This window comes from Oncorhynchus keta, chromosome 35 (genome assembly GCF_023373465.1).
Source record: "Oncorhynchus keta strain PuntledgeMale-10-30-2019 chromosome 35, Oket_V2, whole genome shotgun sequence".
Taxonomy (NCBI): domain Eukaryota; kingdom Metazoa; phylum Chordata; class Actinopteri; order Salmoniformes; family Salmonidae; genus Oncorhynchus; species Oncorhynchus keta.
The window spans coordinates 39133088-39159691 of NC_068455.1; the positions used below are offsets into that span (position 1 = coordinate 39133088).

Genomic DNA, 26604 nt, shown 5'->3' on the forward strand with positions numbered 1-26604 from the left:
CTCTCCTCTCTCATCCTCTCTCTTCCTCTCCTCCCTCCTCCTCTCTCCTCTCTCCTCTCTCCTCTCTCTCCTCTTCTCTCTTCTCTCTCTTCTCTCTCCTCCTCTCTCCTCCTCTCCCCTCCTCTCTTCTCCTCTCTCCTCCCTCCTCCCTCTGCTCCTCTCCTCCCTCCTCTCTCCTCCTCTCGCCTCCTCTCCTCCCTCCTCTCTCCTCCTCTCTCCTCCTCTCCTCTCTCCTCCCTCCTCCCTCCGCTCTTCTCCTCCCTCCTCCGCTCGTCTCCTCTCTCCCCCTCTCCTCCCTCCTCTCTCCTCCTCTCTTCTCCTCTCTCCTCTCTCCTCCTTCCGCTCTTCTCCTCTCTACTCCTCTCCTCCCTTCTCTCTCCTCTCTCCTCCCTCCTCTCTACTCCCTCCTCCCTCCTCTCTTCTCCTCTCTCCTCCCTCCTCCCTCCGCTCTTCTCTCTCCTCCTCTCCTCCCACATCTCTACTCCTCTCTCCTCCCTCCTCTCTCATCCTCTCTCCTCCTCTCCTCTTTCCTCCCTCTGCTCTTCTCCTCTCTCCTCCTCTCCTCTCTCCTCTCTCTCCTCCTCTCTTCTCTCTCCTCCTCTCTCTTCTCTCCTCTCTCCTCTCTCCACCTCTCTCCTCCTCTCTCCTCTCTCCTCCGCCCTCCGCTCTCCTCCTCCTTCCTCTCTCCTCTCTTCTCCTCTCTCCTCCTCTCCTCCCTCCCTCCGCTCTTCTCCTCTCTCCTCCTCTCCTCCCTCATCTCTACTCCTCTTTCTTCCCTCCTTCCTCCGCTCTCCTCTTTCCTCCCTCCTCCCTCCGCTCTTCTCCTGCTCTCCTCTCTCCTCCTCTCTGCTCTCTCCTCCTCTCTCCTCCTCTCCTCCCTCCTCTCTCCTCCTATCCCCTCCTCTCTCCTCTCTTCTGCTCTCTCCTCCCTCCTCCCTCATCTCTACTCCTCTTTCTTCCCTCCTTCCTCCGCTCTCCTCTTTCCTCCCTCCTCCCTCCGCTCTTCTCCTGCTCTCCTCTCTCCTCCTCTCTGCTCTCTCCTCCTCTCCTCCCTCCTCTCTCCTCCTATCCCCTCCTCTCTCCTCTCTTCTCCCCTCTCCTCTCTCCTCCTCCCTCCTCCCTCTGCTCTTCTCCCCTCCTCTCTGCTCTCTCCTCCTCTCTCCTCCTCTCCTCCCTCCTCTCTCCTCCTATCCCCTCCTCTCTCCTCTCTTCTCCCCTCTCCTCTCTCCTCCTCCCTCCTCCCTCTGCTCTTCTCCCCTCCTCTCTCCTCCCTCCTCCCTCCTCTCTCCTCCTCTCCTCTCTTCTCCCCTCTCCTCTCTCCTCCTCCCTCCTCCCTCTGCTCTTCTCCTCTCCTCTCTCCTCCTCTCTCCTCCCTCCGCTCTCCTCCTCCTCCTCTCTCCTCTCTCCTCCTCTCTCCACCTCCTCTCTGCCCTAGTCTATGCCCCTCTTTCAGGCAGAGACATGTTCCTTCTTAATAACAAAGACTCACTGTAGAGCTTCTATTTCCCTGACAGTGATTGTTTATCTTTCCCACATCCAGTCAGTTCTTCATTTTACAGTGTGTATCTTGGTTGGACTGTAAAGATCTTATTTCTCGTAGCCCTCTGGGAATAATCTCCCTCCTAAACATAGCTGTCCCTCCTCCACTCCACTGAAAAAACAACCCTATTTATGCACAGTCCACACACACAGCTGAGAGATAGATGGGAGGGGTTGAGTGGAGCTGAAGAATGGGACTAAAAACAAACAAAAATAACTATTGTAAAATATACTGTGTCTGTCAAATGTATATAGTATGTATAAGCTGGAAGTAGAAGCCTAAGAGTTGTTGTCCGTTAGTTTACTTCAATTAGGGAAGGGATGGTAGGGTTAGGGGAACATAATAAAGGAAAATATATTTAAATATATATAAACTCCCGTTCAAAAGTTTGGGGTCACTTAGAAATGTCATAGTTTTTTAAAGAAAATAACATTTTGTTGTCCATTAAAATAATATCAAATTGATCAGAAATACAGTGGAGACATTGTTAATGTTGTAAATTACTATTGTAGCTGGAAACGGCTGATTTCTAATGGAATATCTGCATAGACGTACAGAGGCCCATTATCAGCAACCATCACTCCTGTGTTCCAATGACATGTTGTGTTAACTAATCCAAGTTTATCATTTTTAAAAGGCTAATTGATCATTAGAAAACCCTTTTGCAATTATGTTAGCACAGCTGAAAATTGTTGTGCTGATTATAGAAGCAATACAACTGTCCTTCTTTAGACTAGTTGAGTATCTGGAGCATCAGAGAGAGAAAAAGCCAAGAAACTGAAGATCTCGTACAACGCTGGGTACTACTCTCTTCACAGAACAGCGCAAACTAGCTCTAACCAGAATAGAAAGAGGAGTGGGAGGCCCCGGTGCACAAATGAGCAAGAGGACAAGTACATTAGAGTGTCTAGTTTGAGAAACAGACGCCTCACAAGTCCTTAACTGGCAGCTTCATTAAATAGTACCCGCAAAACACCAGTCTCAACGTCAACAGTGAAGAGGCGACTCCGGGATGCTGGCCTTCTAGGCAGAGTTGCAAAGAAAAATCCATATCTCTGACTGGCCAATAAAAATAAAAGATTAAGATGGGCAAAAGAACACAGACACTCGACAGAGGAAGTTTTATTGCTTCTTTAATCAGATCAACAGTTTTTCAGCTGTGCTAACATACAGTGGGGCAAAAAAAGTATTTAGTCAGCCACCAATTGTGCAAGTTCTCCCACTTAAAAATATGAGAGATGGCTGTAATTTTCATCATAGGTACACTTAAACTATGACAGACAAGATGAGAAGAAAAAATCCAGAAAATCACATTGTAGGATTTTTAATGAATTTATTTGCAAATTATGGTGGAAAATAAGTATTTGGTCACCTACAAACAAGCAAGATTTCTGCCTCTCACAGACCTGTAACTTCTTCTTGAAGAGGCTCCTCTGTCCTCCACTCGTTACCTGTATTAATGGCACCTGTTTGAACTTGTTATCAGTATAAAAGACACCTGTCCACAACCTCAAACAGTCAATCTCCAAACTCCACTATGGCCAAGACCAAAGAGCTGTCAAAGGACACCAGAAACAAAATTGTAGACCTGCACCAGGCTGGGAAAACTGAATCTGCAATAGGTAAGCAGCTTGGTTTGAAGAAATCAACTGTGGGAGCAATTATTAGGAAATGGAAGACATACGAGACCACTGATAATCTCCCTCGATCTGGGGCTCCACGCAAGATCTCACCCCGTGGGGTCAAAATGATCACAAGAACGGTGAGCAAAAATCCCAGAACCACACGGGGGGACCTAGTGAATGACCTGCAGAGAGCTGGGACCAAAGTAACATAGCCTACCATCAGTAACACACTACGCCGCCAGGGACTCAAATCCTGCAGTGCCAGACGTGTCCCCCTGCTTAAGCCAGTACATGTCCAGGCCCGTCTGAAGTTTGCTAGAGAGTATTTGGATGATCCAGAAGAAGATTGGGAGAATGTTATATGGTCAGATGAAACCAAAATAGAACTTTTTGGTAAAAACTCAACTCGTCGTGTTTGGAGGACAAAGAATGCTTTGTTGAGTTGCATCCAAAGAACACCATACCTACTGTAGCCTCTCTGTGTTTCATTAAGCCTCTCTGTGTTTCATTAAGCCCCTCTGTGTTTCATTAAGCCCCTCTGTGTTTCATTAAGCCTAAGCCCCTCTGTGTTTCATTAAGCCCCTCTGTGTTTCATTAAGCCCCTCTGTGTTTCATTAAGCCTCTCTGTGTTTCATTAAGCCTCTCTGTGTTTCATTAAGCCTCTCTGTGTTTCATTAAGCCCCTCTGTGTTTCATTAAGCCTCTCTGTTTCATTAAGCCCCTCTGTGTTTCATTAAGCCCCTCTGTGTTTCATTAAGCCTCTCTGTGTTTCATTAAGCCCCTCTGTGTTTCATTAAGCCCCTCTGTGTTTCATTAAGCCTCTCTGTGTTTCATTAAGCCCCTCTGTGTTTCATTAAGCCCCTCTGTGTTTCATTAAGCCCCTCTGTGTTTCATTAAGCCCCTCTGTGTTTCATTAAGCCCTCTGTGTTTCATTAAGCCCCTCTGTGTTTCATTAAGCCCCTCTGTGTTTCATTAAGCCTCTCTGTGTTTCATTAAGCCCCTCTGTGTTTCATTAAGCCCCTCTGTGTTTCATTAAGCCCCTCTGTGTTTCATTAAGCCTCTCTGTGTCCTTCATTCTGTGCAAGTGGCTGTGTTTCATTAGCCCTCTGTGTTTCATTAAGCCCCTCTGGAGTTTCAAAGCCCTCTGTGTTTCAGCCCTCTGAGTGAAAGCCCCTCTGTGTTTCATTAAGCCTCTCTGTGTCCCCCTCTGTCACAGGAGAAAGCTTCAGACTGAGTGAAACGGCGCCCCTCTGTATCATTATGTGTAGCGCATCTATCTGATGCTGTCTGGCCAAAAATAGTATGACATTGTTGATGCCCATAGCATTGAATGCAAGGGAAGCCAGTGAGCATTTGGCATCCCTTGATACATTTATTTTTCAAAGAATAGCCAATCAGGGTTGAGCTAAACTGAGCAAGCTCAGTTGTGAATGGTCCTGGTCCACCAGAAAAGTGTAAAGGGAAGCCAGTTTGGATTCGGCTTCACACCAATCACATCAAGTCAAAAGTAAAATGTCATTGACTGAAAACATTTGAATTGTTCCATCTCGTTGTCTTTGCCCTCCGGTGCCTAGCTAGCTAAAATCTTCCCTTTACTAAATAAACCATGGACAGAGATGGTTATTTGGACTTGGTGTACCTGCCAATGATTATAATGGTGAGACCGTTTTGGCAACATGAAAGAGAGGAGAAAGGTATTGGCATTCCTTTTAAAGTAGGGTGAGTCAACATGTTATTTTCTACTTGCAAACACACACACACACACACACACACACACACACACACACTAACACACATAGAAATCAGTACCATATGAACAGCCACATGATATATAGCTTACGTTGACTGGACTAAATTGTTTTTGCTATCTTTAAGTTGTCCCTGCATTAGACCAAGCTAAAGTGATGAGACGGCGTTGAAAGGTTGAAGTTGAAGTGGTGCTGGACTGATGTTAGCAGAGGCAGCCCTTGTTTTGACCTGTGGTAAACTCTCCGTTGTTCTAAATCAATAGTTTGTGTTTACATGAACTTGCTTGACCCAAAACATGAATCACTTGCTTGACCATGTTGTAGGTCATGTTTGTTACATACAAGATGCTTTGTGGACTTCGTCGGACAGATGTTCCTGTCTAGTTTCGTGATGAAACGAATGAATTTATTCTGCCGACAGTGACGTTGTCTTCTTGTTGTCTCAGCCTTTATCGCCTTTGCGTATGAGCTAACGGGTTATAGACCCTTTCTGTGTTTGCGAACGTTGGCGCACGAGGGCGGTGAGCACAAGTTGGTGGCAGAACACGGGAGAGTTCTTATAGAACTCCAGCAAAAAAAGCCTCTATTTACATGTTGCTTACGAGTGCATTTCACACTACTTATTATAATGGGATTTTAAGGCTCGTATGAATGTTCTGCTTAATATAATGTTTTGTGTCATCATTGCAAAGCAACTGCATTATATTTTTTTTAAAACACCAACTAAAACCAGTAAAAATCCCCCTTGGCTAGCTTTTGCTACAGCCTATGTCAATGAGCGTTAGCATTCTAGCTAACAACTGCTGCATCCAAAATAGTTATTTTGCCAAGATCACAACCAAATGTCATCTTAGCAACTGTTCGAGCAGTAGAAGCAGTAGAAGTAAACAAAGCATAAAGGCTATGTTAAATGGGCACAGATAGCGATTAGTTTCTTACTGCAGCCAAGAGTCGCGCGCATATGTGCGTGAAGTCAGCATGTCGTGTACTGGAAAGGGGTCTATAGTGCAGAAAACAACTACATTATCATAACACATAGGTTGTAATACGGCTTTTTTTCCCCCTGGCTTCCCCATTGATTTTACCCACACACTGCTACTGCAGAGAGCCTAGTCACCTGGTGTACCCTGAAGATTAGAAGGAGGGATTGAAAAGATGAATGTTCTTCTTTATATCAAATATGAACATGTATTTCATTCTAATTTCTCCTGATTGTCATTTCCATGGCTAATTCTTACTTAACAATCCATTTACGGTTCATCATGACCTCACTTCCTGTTTCCTGTCCCCAACAGGAAGTGGTTCCGTCATACCTGGCGACGTCACCTATCGTGTCCCAGGGGGCGGAGCTAATGGAAGCTCAGCTGGGGAGGGGTGTGTCTCGCCTCTCTGACCCCGCCACCCTCCAGGTCCAGACCCTGGGATCCCAGCAGACCACAGGAGGAGGAGGAGGTGAAGGAGGGATGATGATGAAGAAGAGAAGGAAAAGGAGGAGGAAGGCACGGGAAAGCGGAGGAGGGAGACGGGAGGAGAGTGGGGAGTACTCAGAGGATGAGGACATGTTCACCATCGACATGAGCACTGATGAGGAGAGAGAGCACGACAACAACAGTAGCAGGTGATGACAGCAATTACACTATTTACATCAACACTGCATGTGTGTGTGTGTGTGTGTGTGTGTGTGTGTGTGTGTGTGTGTGTGTGTGTGTGTGTGTGTGTGTGTGTGTGTGTGTGTGTGTGTGTGTGTGTGTGTGTGTGTGTGTGTGTGTGTGTGTGTGTGTGTGTGTGTGTGCGTGCGTGTGTGTGTGCGTGCGACATCCTGTGAAGTTCTCAGGACGCTCATTTGAATACAGACAGTGTCACATTTGGGCTGTTTGGAGTGGTCTGCTAGTATTGCAGGGCGAGGCTTGTTTATGCGACACACAGCTGTCTATCAGCAGCTACTGACTGCAGTCAAGTGGTTGTGTGGGGAGGAGAGAGAAGATTACACTGTCTTGTTGAGGTATTCTCAGTTTGTTCTTTCTGCGATCCTGCATATGTGTGTTTGGTAGAGGAATGATCCCTCTGAGATGTGGTTTTTGGGAACGTGCACGTGTGTGTGTTTTTTGCGTGCATGTGTGAGAGAGAGAGAGGGTGAGAGAGACTCTGGTTAAGAGTCAGAATAGCTTTGCTCCACTGCAGAGGTATAAAAAAAAGCCTGATCAGCATCACAATGGTTTCTGCGAAACACATGAACCACTGCCAGCTCCTCTCTGTTTGTGTGGGACCCAGCAGGGAGGGGCAGACTCTGTTCTCAGGCATTCCATGCAGGTCTGAGACAGACAGACAAACACCTATACACACACACGCAGCACGCAAGCACACACACACACACACACACACACACACACACACACACACACACACACACACACACACACACACACACACACACACACACACACACACACACACACACACACACACACACACACACACACACACACAAGATCACTTCACAAACAGCCCCTCATTCCCTGAGTAGTAAAGCAACAGTTGGTAGTGCAGTCAGTCACTCAGTCTGTTAGTCTGTCCATATGCTGGTTGGGTGCTGGCTGAGACTGAGACTGGATTAACAAGCCTGAAGTGGCCAGTGTCTGTCTTTTGTGAACCCAATTATCTGTGTTCTGTGTGTGTGTGTTTTTATGTTCAGGCTCTGTGAATACCAGCTCTCTGTCCCACGTGTTGGAGATGCTCCAGTGCCTCGTTCTTTTCCCACAATGCGCTCTGACTCTGTGGATGAATTACCGTGGTGAACGGGACCTCTCTCAGTCCCTCCTGATTCTCTCTCATTCATTTGATGTGTGTGCGTGTGTGTGTGTGTGTGTTTATTTGGTTTTACTATCCTTGTGGGGATCAGAAATCATCACAAGGATAGTAGAAAAGGACAATTCAGACAGTTGGGAGGTTTCGCTGGTCCCAACAAGGAAAAAGGCTATTTTCAGTTTAGGGGTTAGGTTTAGGGTTCGGGTTACAATTAGGGTTCGGATATTAATATTTCTCATAAAAACTATTGGCATTAATAATTGTACCAATACTTCCAGTGCTGCAACTGGATTCACATCCTCATACACATCAAACTGTCACGACTTCCGCCGAAGTTGGTCCCTCTCCTTGCTCCGGCTGCGTTCGGTGGTCGACGTCACCGACCTTTCTAGCCATCGCTGATCCACTTTTCATTTTCCATTGGTTTTGTCTTGTCATCCATCACACCTGGTTCCAATTCCATCAATTACATGTTGTGTATTGTTTCTTGTAGTGCTTATGCAACGGTATGCTGGTATTTACCGGGTTTTGTTTGACCCATTTACATTATTGTTCTGTTGACGGTGGTTTTTGGATATTAAACAACAGAGTTGTAAATCAGTTTCCGCTCTCCTGTGCCTGACTTCTCTGCCGCCAGTACGCACCTCACTACACAAACCAACATACATTTTTCTTTACATCTTCAGCAAAAGAGGCCTGAGAAAACACTGTGTATGATATCTCTGTGTTTGTACGTCTGTGTCTGTGCCTGTGTGTGCATGGGTTTGGGTGTGTGTTGTTGCTGCTAACGTGTCTCTCTCTCTCTCTCTCTCTCTCTCTCTCTCTCTCTCTCTCTCTCTCTCTCTCTCTCTCTCTCTCTCTCTCTCGCTGTCTCAGGGCCTCTTCTCGGGAGCTCAATGGAGAGCAGGGCCCTAAGGCCAGTGTGTTGAGCAGCAACTACACCCAGAACACAACATACACACACTCTGATGCAGACTGGGCACGCTCACAGAGGTACATAAATATGACCCAACACACACAGACACACACTTACACACACACACACACACACACTTACACACACACACACACACACACACACACACACACACACACACACACACACACACACACACACACACACACACACACACACACACACACACACACACACACACACACACACACAGACACACACACACACCAGACATGACTAGAATAGAATAGAATAGAATAATACACAGTTTGGTTCGACTCATCTTGTCATATGCCTTTGTAGATTAAAATAACTGCGTATGGCTGACAGTTGTTCTCTCTGTATGTCTGTCTCCCTCTCCCCTCTTTCTCTCCCCTTTCAGTGCTATAATAGAGCAGACACGTACTCTGTCTATCCCTCCTAGTGGTGGTCTGTCCATCTCCTGTCCACAGCAGACTTCTGTCTTCCCTTCTCCTGTCAGGTAAGTCATGTCACCATCCAATTTCACTTTTCAGTACAGCTTAATTAAGCCTTAATCAAAGTTATCCTTCGGACCAACTACATATTGTCTGAAACCCTGGGACAGAAACCAGCAGAGTCTTCCCACTGGGCACAGTTCAACGTATAGTTTTGATTCACATTTGGTTGAGTTGTTTACTAATGTGAATTCAAAGTGAAATCAACCAAATATGTCGCCATATCATTGGATTTAGGTTCAACGTATAAAAGGTGAAAACAATGATGACTTTTTGCAAATCCAATAAGTTTTCCAGGTTAATTCAACGTCAACACATATAATTGTTTGGTTGAAATGACGTGGAAACAACATTGATTCAATCCAAAAAAATCCCAGTGGGTTTTGTGCTGTATTGTTTATGTCCATGAGTCAGTGTCGTGCTGGCTCAACCAATCACATCTCTCTGTGTGTCTGTCACTCAGCAGCCCCGGTGGCTCCCGCCCCTCCACTCCGAAGAGTGACTCGGAGCTGACCAATCAGAGCAAAGACAACCCTGAGATTCTGTGGGCCTGGGGGAGCTGCCACAAGCTGCTAAGGTACAGAGGGAGGGAGGGAGGGAGGGAGGGAGGGAGGGAGGGAGGGAGGGAGGGAGGGAGGGAGGGAGGGAGGGAGGGAGGGAGGGAGGGAGGGAGGGAGGGAGGGAGGGAGGGAAAGCAATAGAAAAAGAGAGTCATAGAGGGAGGGGGGGAAGAGAACGATTCAGAGAGACAGTATGTCTAGCTGTAGTCCACACAGTGATCCAGGAATCAGCACTGAACTTTAACCACTTTAATCATCTTCCACGAGAGTAGCTGAGGACATGCTTTTACCCTAGCGCTCACGCTAACCACACATCCTCTCTCTCTCCTCTCTCTCCTCTCTCTTCTTCTCTACTATTGACACCCGGCCTCCCGCGTCCTTGCTGTAGCGTGCTTTCTTCTTCCTTACTCTCTCCTCTCGCTCTCTCTTTCCCTCTCTCCACCTCTAGCCCTCCTACCTCTCTCCGCCCCAGATGCAAGATTCTGGGATGAAGTCCCCTGTCTCCATCCCTGTGTGTGACAGCACACACTTCAGAACCATCCCCGGAGAATGTGGCCCCCCTGGCCAGACCCAGAGCCACCCAGACAATGGCCCCCCATCCCTCAACCCGTACATGCCCCAGCCTGGTAACAACACGGCTGGGCCCGTTGCTGGAGGGGACATGGAGTTAGTAGGGGCAGCCTGTAGAGAGGTGGAGGGGCTGATGGCCTCCAGGTTGCTGTCAGAACTGGATGAGGGGGGCCAGAGGAGCAGCCCAGTCAGACGCACAGACTCCCCATCCAAGAGGAAAGGTACGTCTTCTCGAACCATCGCCTCGCAAGCGGAGTGGAGTTTAGATTGCAGAATTTGAATGTCAGCTGTCACTCAGCATGCGTTCACGTCTGTAGATGTAGAATGCCTCCACCATTAGCTACACGTCAAGTTAATGGATGAAAATCATTGTATCCATGGTAACGTGTGACGCTGTACCTGCAGACAAGAGGAGCCACCACCTGGGCTCGGATGGAGTCTACCTGGATGACATCACTGAGCTGGAGCCAGAGGTGGCTGCTCTGTACTTCCCTAAAAGGTAACACGGCCCACACACACACACACACACACACACACACACACACACACACACACACACACACACACACACACACACACACACACACACTCACACACACACACACACACACTCACCTGTAACACACACACACACACACTCACCTGTAACACACACACACCTATTCTGTCCTACACAAACACTCGTCCCCCACTCCTGAACCGATGACCCTGTTCCTTAGTGACGGTTCAGTGAGAGGGGGCTCGGAGACAGGGGCGCGGAGCACCAACCAATCACCTCAGTCGGTGGGGAGCAGTGGGATGGACAGCGGTGTGGACAGCTACGCTGACCAGCTGGGAGACATGCCCAACATCGCCATCTCTCTGTGTGGAGGTCTCACTGAAAACAGAGAGATCACAAAAGGTACTGGCTGTTAAACACATGGGCTGCATCTCAATACTGTCAGCTTTGACTTACTGGTATAACTGGATATTGTAGCTCCATCTACTTGCTGTCATTGTTTTCACCTATCCAGCCCTCTCCTGTCTGTGTGTCTCTATAGAACAGTTATATTAACCCTCTCCTGTCTGTGTGCCTCTACAGAACAGTTATATTAACCCTCTCCTGTCTGTGTGTCTCTATAGAACAGTTATATTAACCCTCTTCTGTCTGTGTGTCTCTATAGAACAGTTATATTAACCCTCTCCTGTCTGTGTGTCTCTATAGAACAGTTATATTAACCCTCTCCTGTCTGTGTGCCTCTACAGAACAGTTATATTAACCCTCTCCTGTCTGTGTGTCTCTATAGAACAGTTATATTAACCCTCTCCTGTCTGTGTGCCTCTACAGAACAGTTATATTAACCCTCTCCTGTCTGTGTGCCTCTATAGAACAGTTATATTAACCCTCTCCTGTCTGTGTGTCTCTATAGAACAGTTATATTAACCCTCTTCTGTCTGTGTGCCTCTATAGCACAGTTATATTAACCCTCTTCTGTCTGTGTGCCTCTATAGCACAGTTATATTAACCCTCTCCTGTCTGTGTGTCTCTATAGCACAGTTATATTAACCCTCTCCTGTCTGTGTGTCTCTATAGAACAGTTATATTAACCCTCTTCTGTCTGTGTGCCTCTATAGCACAGTTATATTAACCCTCTCCTGTCTGTGTGTCTCTATAGCACAGTTATATTAACCCTCTCCTGTCTGTGTGTCTCTATAGAACAGTTATATTAACCCTCTCCTGTCTGTGTGTCTCTATAGAACAGTTATATTAACCCTCTCCTGTCTGTGTGTCTCTACAGAACAGTTATATTAACCCTCTCCTGTCTGTGTGTCTCTATAGAACAGTTATATTAACCCTCTTCTGTCTGTGTGCCTCTATAGCACAGTTATATTAACCCTCTCCTGTCTGTGTGTCTCTATAGAACAGTTATATTAACCCTCTCCTGTCTGTGTGTCTCTACAGAACAGTTATATTAACCCTCTCCTGTCTGTGTGTCTCTATAGAACAGTTATATTAACCCTCTCCTGTCTGTGTGTCTCTACAGAACATTTATATTAACCCTCTCCTGTCTGTGTGCCTCTATAGAACAGTTATATTAACCCTCTCCTGTCTGTGTGTCTCTACAGAACAGTTATATTAACCCTCTCCTGTCTGTGTGCCTCTACAGAACAGTTATATTAACCCTCTCCTGTCTGTGTGTCTCTACAGAACAGTTATATTAACCCTCTCCTGTCTGTGTGCCTCTATAGAACAGTTATATTAACCCTCTCCTGTCTGTGTGTCTCTACAGAACAGTTATATTAACCCTCTCCTGTCTGTGTGCCTCTACAGAACAGTTATATTAACCCTCTCCTGTCTGTGTGTCTCTACAGAACAGTTCCAGGAGAGAGCCATCTCTTACCAGCAGTTCACTGAAAACCCCTCCATCATCGACGATCCCAACCTGGTGGTCAAGATTGGAACCAAGTACGTAAAATACTTCTAACAAACCTTTAACCTCATAGCAGTAAAGATGTGATCGTTCCCGATTAATCCGGAATTCCTGCTTTTCTGACGTAGTCCTCCGTATATCATTGAATCTGACCCATCCACATCCATCCAGATGTTCTATGTTGTCCTGATCTGATTGGAGAAGTATGTATGTACTGTATACTACCGATAAAAAATGAACTGCAGACACTAAAGATACAACAGTGATCTTATGTTTGTGTCTGTTCTCCTCCAGGTACTACAACTGGACCACCGCAGCCCCTCTCATGCTGGCTATGCAGGTGTATCAGAAGCCCCTGCCAATGGTAAAACCTCAGTAACATTAGCACCATGCTATTAGCATAGCATCTAGGCTACTCGACTTGGTGATGAGACTGTGTGCTAATGTCAAATGGCGTGCTACATTTGGGTACCTGAGTGGTTTTACCTGAGAGGTTTAAAACGCGAATCATTTTGCAATGTAAAGAGAGAAGTCCAACTGTAACCCTTCTAGCTAAATCTGGTTCTGCGTCTGGCTTCACGTGTTTTGTTTTTGTCTGAATTCTTCTGTCTTCTGTCTCGCTTTGGACTTCCTGTACACTAAAAAGCGTTCTCCTGAACCACGTCTCCTCCTAACACTTGAGTCTTTCTTCCCCCTTTGTTTTTCCCTTTTTTAATTTGTTCTCCCTCCATCTCACCTCCCATTTGGCCCTGTCTTGTGTGTCTTCAGCACTCCTGCCTGAGTTATGTGTACTCTGCCTTTGGCCTCTTCTCCTACTGTTTACCCAGTCTGTTTGGCTCCAGCCCTGTGGGTCCCTTTGGTTTCAGCTGTCTGTCTGTCTGTCTGTCTGTCTGTCTGTCTGTCTGTCTGTCTGTCTGTCCCTCTACTTCTCTCTCTCCCAGTCTCTGTGTTTCCCTCCCTCTTGCTGCCTCTCTTCCTTAGATCGCCATCATCCAGTCACACGGACACACTTGCTTCACGTTTTTTGCGTTTGGGTTTTTGTATCTCTGTGTTTTTTGCGTTTTAGTGGTTTTGTTGAGTTGGGTTTTTGGTCAGGAACTGTGTGCGTTTGCTTCAGGCCACGGTGGAGAACATCATGAAGGAGAAGATGCCCAAGAAAGGAGGCCGCTGGTGGTTCTCATGGCGCAGCAGGAACAGCGACTCCAAATCGGTACACACACACACACACACCTCCTGAACACACACCTCTGTAACACAACACACACACCTCCTGAACACACACCTCTGTAACACAACACACACACCTCTGTAACACACATACCTCCTGAACACACTTCCATAACCATTTGGGAACCTCCGCAGAAGTGACAATGCTGGACACCACTTGCCTTTTTGACTAGTGCTAGTGTGTCCTGGCTGTTGTATGAGTGTGTGACTGGTTGTCTGTCCCCAGGACTCAGTGTCTGAGATAGGAGTTGGAGACGGGGGAGAGACCTCTCTCAGCATGGCTTCAGTCAATGGGTAATGACACTTCTCTAACACCAGAACAGTTTACGATATATGTGCAATATGAATTAACTATGTTGAGTACACATTTATATACCTTAGTTTGCATATCCTCAAATAAAGTACACAACAGGGGGTGGTTTCATGGACACAGATTAAGCCTAATCCTGGACTAAAAAGCATTTTAATTCATTTGAATCCGGGAAACCGCCCCTAAAGGTTTATAGGCAATTTTTTTATATATTTATTTTAATATTCTGTTCAAATAATCAGACATTATAGCTGAACTGTTGTTGTATCTGTTGATGTAACACAGAATGAAGGAGGAGTCTTCCTCCAGCGATGAGGAACACAGACCGTCCAATCAGGACTCAGAATCCTGCAAGCCCGAGCCTCTTCTCACTCCTGGTAGTGTCTTCTACAGGAAGACCCTCAGACTGACCTCAGAGCAGCTGGTGAGAGACTCAACACTGTTCCCCTAACCTCTGTTAAGCTAACTTCTGATCACAGAACTGCTGGTGAGAAACACAATACTCATCTCATTTGATGAGGTGATGTTGAATTGTGTATTCTCAGGCAAGTCTTCAGTTGAACCAATCAGTAGCAGGGTTAAAGTTAGTAGAGGCTGTATGGGTAATGTATTTTTTCTGCCCTCAAGAAAATCTGCAGTTAAACCAATCAGTAACAAGGTTATGCTGCATTCGAGACAATGTGGACCTCTGAAAAAAATGAGTTCCAACTTATTTTTATTATTTTTTATTTATTTCACCTTTATTTAACCAGGTAGGCTAGTTGAGAACAAGTTCTCATTTACAACTGCGACCTGGCCAAGATAAAGCATAGCAGTGTGAACAGTCAACAACACAGAGTTACACATGGAGTAAACAATAAACAAGTCAATAACACAGTATATTTTTCTTTTTTTAGTTGGAGGCCACGGAAGGAGTGTTGTATGGCATTGAAGCTCGTTTAGAGGTTAGATAGCACAGTGTCCAAGGAAGGGCCAGAAGTATACAGAATGGTGTCGTCTGCGTAGAGGTGGATCAGGGAATCGCCCGCAGCAAGAGCAACATCATTGATATATACAGTGAAAAGAGTCGGCCCGAGAATTGAACCCTGTGGCACCCCCATAGAGACTGCCAGAGGACCGGACAACATGCCCTCCGATTTGACACACTGAACTCTGTCTGCAAAGTAGTTGGTGAACCAGGCAAGGCAGTCATTAGAAAAACCGAGGCTACTGAGTCTGAATATGGTGATTGACAGAGTCGAAAGCCTTGGCCAGGTCGATGAAGACAGCTGCACAATACTGTCTTTTATCGATGGCGGTTATGATATCGTTTAGTACCTTGTGCGTGTCTGAGGTGCACCGGCGACCGGCTCGGAAACCAGATTGCACAGCGGAGAAGGTACGGTGGGATTCGAGATGGTCAGTGATCTGTTTGTTAACTTGGCTTTCGAAGACCTTAGATAGGCAGGGCAGGATGGATATAGGTCTGTAACAGTTTGGGTCCAGGGTGGTAACAGGGGTTGCGACAATGGCGGCGAATAGTTTCAGAAATGGAGGGTCCAGATTGTCAAGCCCAGCTGATTTGTACGGGTCCAGATTTTGCAGCTCTTTCAGAACATCTGCTATCTGGATTTGGGTAAAGGAGAAGCTGGGGAGGCTTGGGCGAGTAGCTGCGGGGGGTCCTGACTTCCCTGAACAGTTGCATATCGCGGGGACTATTCGATGCTATTGCAGTCCACCACAGGATGTTTTTGTGCTGGTCGAGGGCAGTCAGGTCTGGAGTGAACCAAGGGCTATATCTGTTCTTAGTTCTGCATTTTTTTTAACGGAGCATGCTTATCTAAGATGGTGAGGAAGTTACTTTTAAAGAATGACCAGGCATCCTCAACTGACGGGATCAAATCAAATCAAATGTATTTATATAGCCCTTCGTACATCAGCTGATATCTCAAAGTGCTGTACAGAAACCCAGCCTAAAACCCCAAACAGCAAGCAATGCAGGTGTAGAAGCACGGTGGCTAGGAAAAACTCCCTAGAAAGGGATGAGGTCAATATCCTTCCAGGATACCCGGGCCAGGTCGATTCGAAAGGCCTGCTCGCAGAAGTGTTTTAGGGAGCATTTGACAGTGATGAGGGTTGGTCGTTTGACTGCGGACCCGTAGCGGATACAGGCAATGAGGCAGTGATCGCTGAGATCCTGGTTGAAGACAGCGGAGGTGTCTTTGGAGGGCCAGTTGGTCGGGATAACGTCTATGAGGGTGCCCTTGTTTACAGATTTAGGGTTGTACCTGGTGGGTTCCTTGATGATTTGTGTGAGATTGAGGGCATCTAGCTTAGATTGTAGGACTGCCGGGGTGTTAAGCATATCCCAGTTTAGGTCACCTAACAGAACAAACTCTGAAGCTAGATGGGGGGCGATTAATTCACAAATGGTATCCAGGGCACAGCTGGAAGCTGAGGGGGGGCAACAGCGAGAGACTTATTTCTGGAGAGAGTAATTTTAAAAATTAGTAGTTCGAACTGTTTGGGTATGTACCTGGAAAGTATGACATTATTTTGCAGGCTATCTCTACAGTAGACTGCAACTCCTCCCCCTTTGGCAGTTCAATCTTGACGGAAAATGTTATAGTTGGGTATGGAAATCTCCAAATTTTTGGTGGCCTTACTAAGCCAGGATTCAGATACGGCAAGGACATCAGGGTTGGCAGAGTGTGCCAAAGCAGTGAGTAAAACAAACTTAGGGAGGAGGCTTCTGATGTTGACTTGCATGAAACCAAGGCTTTTTCGATCACAGAAGTCAACAAATGAGGGTGCCTGGGGACATGCAGGGCCTGGGTTTACCTCCACATCACCCGCGGAACAGAAAATAATACATTTGAACGGTCATCCAACTTGGAATTACAAGTAGGAAACTCGGGCATCATCCTAGAGCTCCGACTTCTCCGACCTGAAGATTCCTGACATCACGTCAACAAAAAAACATGGCGGCCTTCATCGTTTACATAAAAATATGTATTCTTACCTAATGCATTTCCTCTCTTCTTTAAACACTTTAGCAAGAGGCATATAGCATCTCTGCAAACAAAAGATTCCTTCAGGTGTTGACAACTTGAACGCACTGAAGTGGGAGATCTCAGAGTTTGCCGAGTTGTCTTGAACGCACCATTAGAGTTAGTAGAGGGTGTATGGGTAATGTAGTCTTTCTGCCCATCAAGCCAGTCTGCCGTTGAACCACTCAGTAACAGGGTTAGAGTTAGTAGAGGCTGTATGGGTAATGTAGTAATCTGTCCTCAGGCCAGTCTTCAGTTGAAGGAGGGTCCTAATGAGGTGGTGTTCAGTGTGACCACTCAGTACCAGGGCACCTGTCGCTGCCAGGGCACCATCTATCTCTGGAGCTGGGATGACAAGATTGTCATCTCAGACATTGACGGCACCATCACCAGGTAAGTGTGTGTGTTTGTATTGGCAGTTGTATGTGATCACGTTATATCTGTTAATGATAGTCTAATTACATGTGGCGAGCACCATCCTCTTTTTCAGATCTGACACCCTGGGCCACATCCTGCCAACGCTGGGCAAAGATTGGACCCACCAGGGCATTGCCCGCCTCTACCACCGAGTCAGCCAGTGAGTCTCACACAACAGGAGTTACATAACTATAGGTGGCCGTTAGAGTTATGAAACAGGGCTCACATTCAGAATATGCCTCAGTGTAAGATGAGTGAATCATGTCAGCTTTAATCGTGGTGTTTGGCTTTAGTACGTTGCACCATCCTGAAAGCAGCCATTTAGTTGAACTCCTGTCTCCTCCCTCTCTCTTAGGACTTACTAGGAGAGTTTAAAAAAAATGTAATCTCTCCCTCCCTCTCTCTCTCTCTCTCAGGAACGGTTATAAGTTCATGTACTGCTCTGCAAGGGCCATAGGTATGGCTGATATGACGAGGGGGTATCTCCACTGGGTCAATGAGAGAGGAACCATGCTGCCTATAGGACCTGTCCTACTCAGCCCCAGCAGCCTGTTCTCAGCCCTGCACAGGTGAGGAACACACACACATCATCACCGTCAAAATAAACACAGCAGAGGCGTCAAACACAATAGAGAACAATGTACAGTACATTTTAGCAGGCGCTCTTATCCACAGCATATATTTTCATACTGGTCCCCCATGGGGATAAAATCCACAACCCTGACGTGGCGAGCACCATGCTAAACCAACTGAGCCACACGGGACCACAGTAGCTTATATAGAAGAGACATCCCTATATTATATAACGATCATTCTGACCTTCCTGTCCTGTCGTCCTTCCTGTCCTGATCTTTTCGTCCTGTCTTGTCAACCTGTGTTTCCTGTTTTGTCCTTCCTGTCCTAACCTGTCGTCCTGTCCTGGCATCCCTGCCCTATCCTTCCTGTCCTGTCTTGTCCTGTGTTGTCATCCCTGCCTTATCCTTCCTGTCCTGTCTTGTCCCGTGTTGTCATCCCTGCCCTATCCTTCCTGTCCTGTCTTGTCCTGTGTTGTCATCCCTGCCCTATCCTTCCTGTCCTGTCTTGTCCTGTGTTGTCATCCCTGCCCTATCCTTCCTGTCCTGTCTTGTCCTGTGTTGTCATCCCTGCCCTATCCTTCCTGTCCTGTCTTGTCCTGTGTTGTCATCCCTGCCCTATCCTTCCTGTCCTGTCTTGTCCTGTGTTGTCATCCCTGCCCTATCCTCCCTGCCCTATCCTTCCTGTCCTGTCCTGTCCTGGTCATCCCTGCCCTATCCTTCCTGTCTTGTCCTGTGTTGTCATCCCTGCCCTATCCTTCCTGTCCTTCCCTGTGTTGTCCTTCCTGTCCTGTCCTGGCATCCCTGCCCTATCCTTCCTGTCCTAACCTGTCGTCCTGTCCTGGCATCCCTGCCCTATCCTTCCTGTCCTGTCCTGGCATCCCTGCCCTATCCTCCCCCTATCCTTCCTTCCTGTCCTGTCCTGGCATCCCTGCCCTATCCTTCCTGTCCTGTCCTGGCATCCCTGCCTGTTTTGTCCTTCCTGTCCTGTCCTGGCATCCCTGCCCTATCCTCCCTGCCCTATCCTTCCTGTCCTGTCCTGGCATCCCTGCCCTATCCTCCCTGCCCTATCCTTCCTGTTCTAACCTGTCGTCCTGTCCTGGCATCCCTGCCCTATCCTCCCTGCCCTATCCTTCCTGTTCTAACCTGTCGTCCTGTCCTGGCATCCCTGCCCTATCCTCCCTGTCCTGTAGGGAGGTGATAGAGAAGAAGCCTGAGAGGTTTAAGATTGAGTGTCTGACTGACGTGAAGCAGCTGTTCCACCCCAACACTGAGCCTTTCTACGCAGCCTTCGGCAACAGAGCCACGGTGAGAGCCCTGCTCCCTCCCTCCATCACTGTACATGTTAACTTGGGCTACTTTTTTAGATTCATTTGACTGGGACCATAAACATTCTATACATTTTACATTTACATTTTGGTCATTTAGCAGACGTTCTTATCCAGAGCGACAGCCAGTAATCAACTTTTTTGCCAATGTGACAGATTCAGCCAAAAGGCTCATTTCAAACTGAATATTATGTTTAATTCTGTTGTGGTTGTGTATGGTTGTTTTGGATAGTACGTCAGTCATTGTTACAGTTGTTGTTGTTGTTGTTGTTGTTTAGGATGTGTATTCCTATAAGGAGGTGGGCGTTCCCCTAAACAGGATCTTCACAGTCAACCCCAAGGGAGAGCTGATACAGGAACACGCCAGGACCAACATCTCATCGTAAGTCAGACCTCTCTGTCTCTTTCTTTATCCCTCCATCTTCCTCCCTCAATGTCTCTCTCTCCCTCAGTAGCTCTGTCTGTCTCTGTCGAATGAACAATGAAAGTAAATGAAGTGAAGTATGTTTCTGTTCCTGTTCCTTCCAGGTATGGTCGTCTGTGTGAGGTGGTGGACCACGTCTTCCCTCTGTTGATCAGAGGTCACGTCTCGGACTTCTCCTTCCCTGACACCTTCAGCCAGTTCACCTACTGGAGAGAACAGCTGCCCCAGATCCACAGCTCTGATCAGCCCCAGGTCCACAGCTCTGATCAGCCCCAGATCCACAGCTCTGATCAGCCCCAGGTCCACAGCCCTGATCAGCCCCAGGTCCACAGCTCTGATCAGCCCCAGGTCCACAGCCCTGATCAGCCCCAGGTCCACAGCCCTGATCAGCCCCAGGTCTACAGCCCTGATCAGCCCCAGGTCCACAGCCCTGATCAGCCCGAAATCCACAGCCCTGATCAGCCCCAGGTCCACAGCCCTGATCAGCCACAGATCCACAGCCCTGATCAGCCACAGATCCACAGCCCTGATCAGCCCTTGGTCCACACCCCTGACCAGCCCTTGGTCCACACCCCTGACCATCCTCTGGAAATCAGCTGTGGAGACCCACTTCCACACCAGACCACCCCATGAGTGACCTGTGTGCAATCTGGGAAGGAAAGGGAGAGACACATTTATGATGATGACGGCGTGCAAATGAAAGAAGCATGTCTCTGCTCTAATGTCACACACACACACACGCACAGCAATGCATAAGCAGACCTTAACACACACATGGTTGCCATGTGCACACTTATGCACTAGTGGAAGTTCTCTCCGACAACAACAGGCATGTTAGCACTGAGTGGTATTTCTATGTACTCACCTTTCCTGTTTGTGTTCTACTCCTCAGTGTTCTGCTCTACAATACCTAGCCTACTGTTCATCAGGTGCAAAAGGTGCTTACTTGTATACATACTGTAGCTGCAACTCCGGCAAGAAGCACTGATTCAGTCAACCTGGGGGAAATCACTGTGAAGAACAGCCTATCAACGGCAGCTATTTCACCCAATTAGCATTGCCCGATTGATTCTAGCACTTTTAGTCTCCAATGTGGGTACAGTAAACCGCGACGCATGTTCGGTCGACACGTTCAGATCTAACGATCACATGAAGTGCGAATGTAATAGATGTCGAACAAAGCAGGATTATGCTCAACTAGCGCTATTATTATAGCGCATGGCGATAATTCAGTTCACCCGTTCGACCTCCAAACATTTGCCGATATAATCAAAACAAATGTTATTTGTCACAAAAACAGGTGTAGTAGACCTTACCGTGAAATGCTTACTTCCAAGCCCGTAAACAACAGTGCAGTACAAGAAATAGAGTTAAGTAAAACATTGAATAAATGCGTTTTAAAGCGCGTTTCCGTTCTAGTAAGTAGCATTCTATATTCGGTTTTTATTCTTCCGTTTTTGTTGTTGTTGTCATGTTCTGTGTATGATAGATATGTTAGTGATCAACTGAACTGAAACAGGTAACCAGTGCAGCTCCTCACTATTGTTAACGAGGCACAGAGGAGGGCTGTCTCTCTCGTTGATGCCTCTCGCCCATAGTCGTCAACAGTCCTTATATGGTCATGTAACCAAACACCTGAGAAAAGCCTCGCGTGAAACTGACGTTACTCTTGACAGTAAGCCGTGCAAGAAAACTCAGGTTGTCAGTTTTAGCAGTCGTCTCTGTCTTCGTTTCTCCGCCACTCGTCACGGGTTTCCACGGACCGTGACACACATGTCATCAAATCAAATCAAATGGCATTTGCCACCTGTGCTGAGGTCTACACCTGTTATGTTGGGCGCATGTGACAAAAACAATTTGATTTAATTTTGATGACCTGTCCGATCCTCTCTGTGTGCAGTGTCATGGTTTTGGCTAACATTAACAGGTAATATTGTGCAGACAGTAGAAAACATATTATATCCTCTGCTTTGGTGGTCCATCATCTTAAACTCTGTGTGTAACTGCGAGATCGGAGAAACCTACAAATGTATGAACTATTTAATTAATTTCACATTTTTAAGCGAGCAGCTTGTGAACGCACTTGGATTTGGGCTTTGGTTTTTATTTCACTTTAAATATTGTGTTTATGTGATTGAATCTGAATAGAGTTTTAATGTTCATTCTCACTGTTGTACATAGTGCAACCTTTTTTAGCGATCGAATTCAGAAACATTGTCAGTAAAAGTGGCTGGCTGCTGGACTACAGTAGTTTGACCTTAAGGCTAACAACATTTTTGCACTGACAGACTTATAGTGTCCACTGAAGCGAAACCATTGAGATATTCTACAGTCAACCAATCAACATTCTCCTGAATTCTAGAATCTACTACTTAGATACAAAGAACTTGGACAAACAGGTTAAATTGAACTGTCGCTCCTTGTAATTTCAGCAATTAGAATGCACAACAACCTTGACGGTTCTGAACCTCCCCAAAGGGGTTTAAAGCACAAAGCACTAACGACAGTCCGTCTGTCCAATCAGATCTCTGTTGTGAACAGAGGAGGTGGCAGGATGTTTCTATGGGTGGCTTCCGTGGAATGTGTATCAGTATATGTATATTGTGCAATTGCCAATGTCATCCTGTGTGTAATACGGATGGATATTCAAGACGTCCTGCATTACCGGAATGAATACTAACACTGTGATACAGTATTTCTCTCTTTTTTTTAATCGATCATATTGATGACCACTATAAAACCTGATTGCATCACTATGGAGGAGAGAAGGTTCCCACCGTCCCTGTGTCATATGCCGTGTTGATTACTTTCAACACCTTTTACCTTCACTTTGGTTGAATTGACTACCAGTGGGATGGTTGAAACATCCATTTTCCATGGTTCAGGAGTATTGTGACATGGCGACTAATGTGAGATGTTGGATTTACCACCAACCGAAGAGGTGTGTTGGTATTAGGAGGATAACGGATGGACGGATGGATGGATGAGTCAATGGAGGCATGTGATATCACTGTTGCTGTGTTTTACTCCTCCTCCGTGTCATTGTCTTCTGTTCTCCCTTTACTGTACTGTCACAGGATTTGTTCCAAGTATGTTAAAGTACTACTGTATATTCAGATTAAATGACTGTATTCTTTCTGTGAAAGATCTATATAAACAACGAGCTTGTTGCCTTACAGTATGCCGTGGCTGTCTCTACCCTCGTTAGTTTGTTTCTGAGATGTACAGAGTCAATTACTCTCGCACTGTGTCATGTTGTATAGGTTAACAATCCATTCTGAAAATAGCTATAATGGAAATAGGTTTTTCAATAAATGCAAAAGTTGATTGTTGATGGATTGGATGTGTATGTCTCTCCTTTCCCCTCCCTGTAGTGAACATGATATGAAACCAGATGCAGAGAGAGCATGTGTGTCGTATTTCTTGAGTTGTAGAGTTTTTTTCCTGACCACATGACTGAAAAGTAACAGAACCATGATTCATTCCACTCTACAGAGCAAAACGAACGCCCGTACTACCCATGTCTACCATGGTGTTGCTCCATGGCTTTGTGAAGGCTGGATAACCTACTGTCATCTAGTGGAAGATATACTTCTAACACCTTTTCATATAAAGCCCATGTACAGTAATCAGCTCACTGACAGATCTGTCTGATACTCACGGGGATCACATGTGAAGTGATTTTTACAATAACAATAACACAACTGACTATATTACTTAAACCAGTCTGAAGTTTAGTCAGATGAATCAAGCATTTTGCTATACACCCGCAATAACATCTGCTAAATATGTGTACGCTACCAATAAAACGTGAGAGAACAGAACTGCACAACAACGGTTTTACTTCCACTTATTAGTTGCCTCATCTACAACATCTGCGTGTGAGAGACGGTAGGGTAAAGTATTATTTTCTTTCAATTTGTTCAATAGTTGTCAGGGAATCAGTCGGAGATTATTTACAGACAATTATGTTTGTCATTAAAAAAAATGGAATATGTAAAATGTGTTTTTATTGAAGGCATTAGTCCCTGAGTGACAACTTTACTTTTCCCACTCTGTAGGCAGTGGTCTCTGCCATAGTTGATATCTCTTGGCTATGAAAATGTTTCCATCCACATGAAAATGAGTAATTCTGCTTTTAAAGTATTTGATTGTGAATGATGAGAGGAGAAAAGATGACAAGACAACTGGAAATGATTCAAATAGGAACTCATCGGGGTTCTCCAGACGATAGCTGCTCCTCATTTGCTCATCTGCAGAAACTGCTCGACCGTCTTTATGTAAGTTCAGCTGGCTTTTCTTTCTGTTAAGTTGTTTTGCTCATTCGTTGCTGGGAACTAACGCAAGAACCTTATTAGGCCAGCTGATTATATTAGGCTCCTTGAGTCTTGTTCCAGTAAGTTTCAGTCTGTAAGACAGCCAGGAGACGCCATTCCCCCATCAGGTAGACTCTCCATACAGCACTCTGCCTTGTGTCATATACAGTAGGCCAGTGGCTCCCAATCTTTTTCCGTTACTGTATCACCAAATGAATTTTTCTCTGCTCGGAGTACCCCTGAAGTACCCCCTCATGTACATGTACATTTTACCAGTAGGCCTATGGTCTCATGATTCTTCCCAAGTACCCCCTTGTGGATTAGTCCTAGGACCCCTGGTTGGGAACCACTGCTATGACTCCTTCTCTGTCTTGTACTGACAAGTGACAGGACAAATCTGTAGGCTCTTTTTCTGTATGGAGAACATACATTCTATGAAGAACTTTGTCTTAAAGATCACGTGCTGGACACCTATTTTCTCAGAAAGGATGTCTTTGACACAAGAAAATAAATGAGGTTCTATCCGATCAACTGCAGGAGGGAATGGCGGTTCCAGGCCGGAGTGAGGAAGTAGGAGAGAAAGAGCATGCAACAATGGCTGCCGGTGGATTAATCACACTGTTAGGTAAAATAATGTCCATCATCTTTGAATCGATGTACTGCATATGTGAATGAGTGACGCAGTATATTAAAAACCAAATGCAGTACAATTGTATTATTTATTAAAACAAATGCATTGAAAGTTTGCAAATATAGCATGCAAAGCCAAGATATTTGACTTGATTTTATTTTATTAGTCCTCACTTGGACTTATCTTCCAAGAGTCCTCAAACATTAAAATACAATATATAATACGATCACATTTTCACATTTAGCACATTGTTCCAGACATAATACACTGACATATTGACCAGATAAATACCCTTAACAGCCTGAACAGATCGACTGATTACTTCATCTACCATAGTCCCACACAACCTTCCAATGTATTATATTTAAATGGTTCTAAAGTATTGTTTGAATTCATATATTGAAAGGTTTCTGGTTTGCTGAGACAAATTATTCAATGTCTTTATTGCTCTGAATTGAAATGTTATTTTGCCTATTCTGTCTGGATAACACATACAGTTGAAGTCGGAAGTTTACATACACTTAGGTTGGAGTCATTAAAACTCGTTTTTCAACCACTCCACAAATTTCTTGTTAACAAACTATAGTTTGTTAGGACATCTACTATAAGTCGGTTAGGACATCTACTTTGTGCATGACAGAAGTAATTTTTCCAACAATTGTTTACAGATTATTTCACTTATAATTCACTGTGTCACAATTCCAGTGGGTCAGAAGTTTACATACACTAAGTTGATTGTTCCTTTAAACAACTTGGAAAATTCCAGAAAATGATGTCATGGCTTTGGAAGCTTCTGATAGGCTATTTGACATAATTTTACATAATTTGAGTCCATTGGAGGTGTACCTGTGGATGTATTTCAAGGCCTACCGTCATACTGCTCAGGAAGGAGACGTGTTCTGTCTCCTAGAGATGAACGTACTTTGGTGGGAAAAGTGCAAATCAATCCCAGAACAACAGCAAAGGACCTTGTGAAGATGCTGGAGGAAACAGGTACAAAAGTATCTACATCCACAGTAAAACTAGTCCTATATCGACATAACCTGAAAGGCTGCTCAGCAAGGAAGAAGCCACTGCTCCAAAACCACCATAAAAAAGCCAGACTACAGTTTTCACCTGCACATAGGGACAAATATCGCACTTTTTGGAGAAATGTCCTCTGGTCTGATGAAACAAAAATAGAACTGTTTGGCCATAAGTTTAAATGTATTTGGCTAAGGTGTATGTAAACTTCTGACTTAAACTGTAGATGGTGGACAATCTATTCCTAGTATTTACTGAATGTCTCTTACCAACTGAATAAAATAAATTTTAATTGCCACATACATGAATACTGTTGTGAATGGAGTTTGGCCGTTTTAAATGGTGTACATTGTGAAATAGAATAAGCAGGTGTTTTTCAATTATCTTGTTGATTGATGACCAACCAAGAGCATTGCGCATGACTACAACAGAAGAACCACCTTAAAACAATCCTTGTTGCTTATTTATGTTCAATCTGCATCCTCCTAATTTCACTTGCTGATGCATTTCCCCAGACCACAGAACAGTAGTTCACCTGACTCTCAATTAATGCTTGGGTTGTTGTATAAGAATCTGTCCCGGTACATTTTTTACATAGATGAGTTATTTGAGATGACCATGATAAGCAGTTGTCTAAC

The 26604-nt window shown here is 45.5% G+C and overlaps 1 protein-coding gene across 1 annotated transcript in view; it reads left to right on the plus strand.

Annotated features, from left to right (window-relative positions):
- Window positions 1–23334, plus strand: part of LOC118371407 (phosphatidate phosphatase LPIN1) — a 38526-nt gene extending 15192 nt beyond the window's left edge. The window contains 19 exon segments of the mRNA XM_052496977.1: window positions 6208–6530; window positions 8594–8710; window positions 9055–9153; window positions 9612–9725; window positions 10157–10198; window positions 10201–10499; window positions 10684–10777; window positions 10998–11179; window positions 12631–12724; window positions 12984–13053; window positions 13807–13899; window positions 14143–14210; window positions 14512–14650; window positions 17500–17648; window positions 17746–17832; window positions 18089–18241; window positions 19438–19552; window positions 19851–19954; window positions 20101–23334. Coding sequence (XP_052352937.1) covers window positions 6208–6530; window positions 8594–8710; window positions 9055–9153; window positions 9612–9725; window positions 10157–10198; window positions 10201–10499; window positions 10684–10777; window positions 10998–11179; window positions 12631–12724; window positions 12984–13053; window positions 13807–13899; window positions 14143–14210; window positions 14512–14650; window positions 17500–17648; window positions 17746–17832; window positions 18089–18241; window positions 19438–19552; window positions 19851–19954; window positions 20101–20629 — 2871 coding nt within the window. The 3' untranslated portion in view covers window positions 20630–23334.
- The last annotated feature ends 3270 nt before the right edge of the window (window positions 23335–26604 follow it).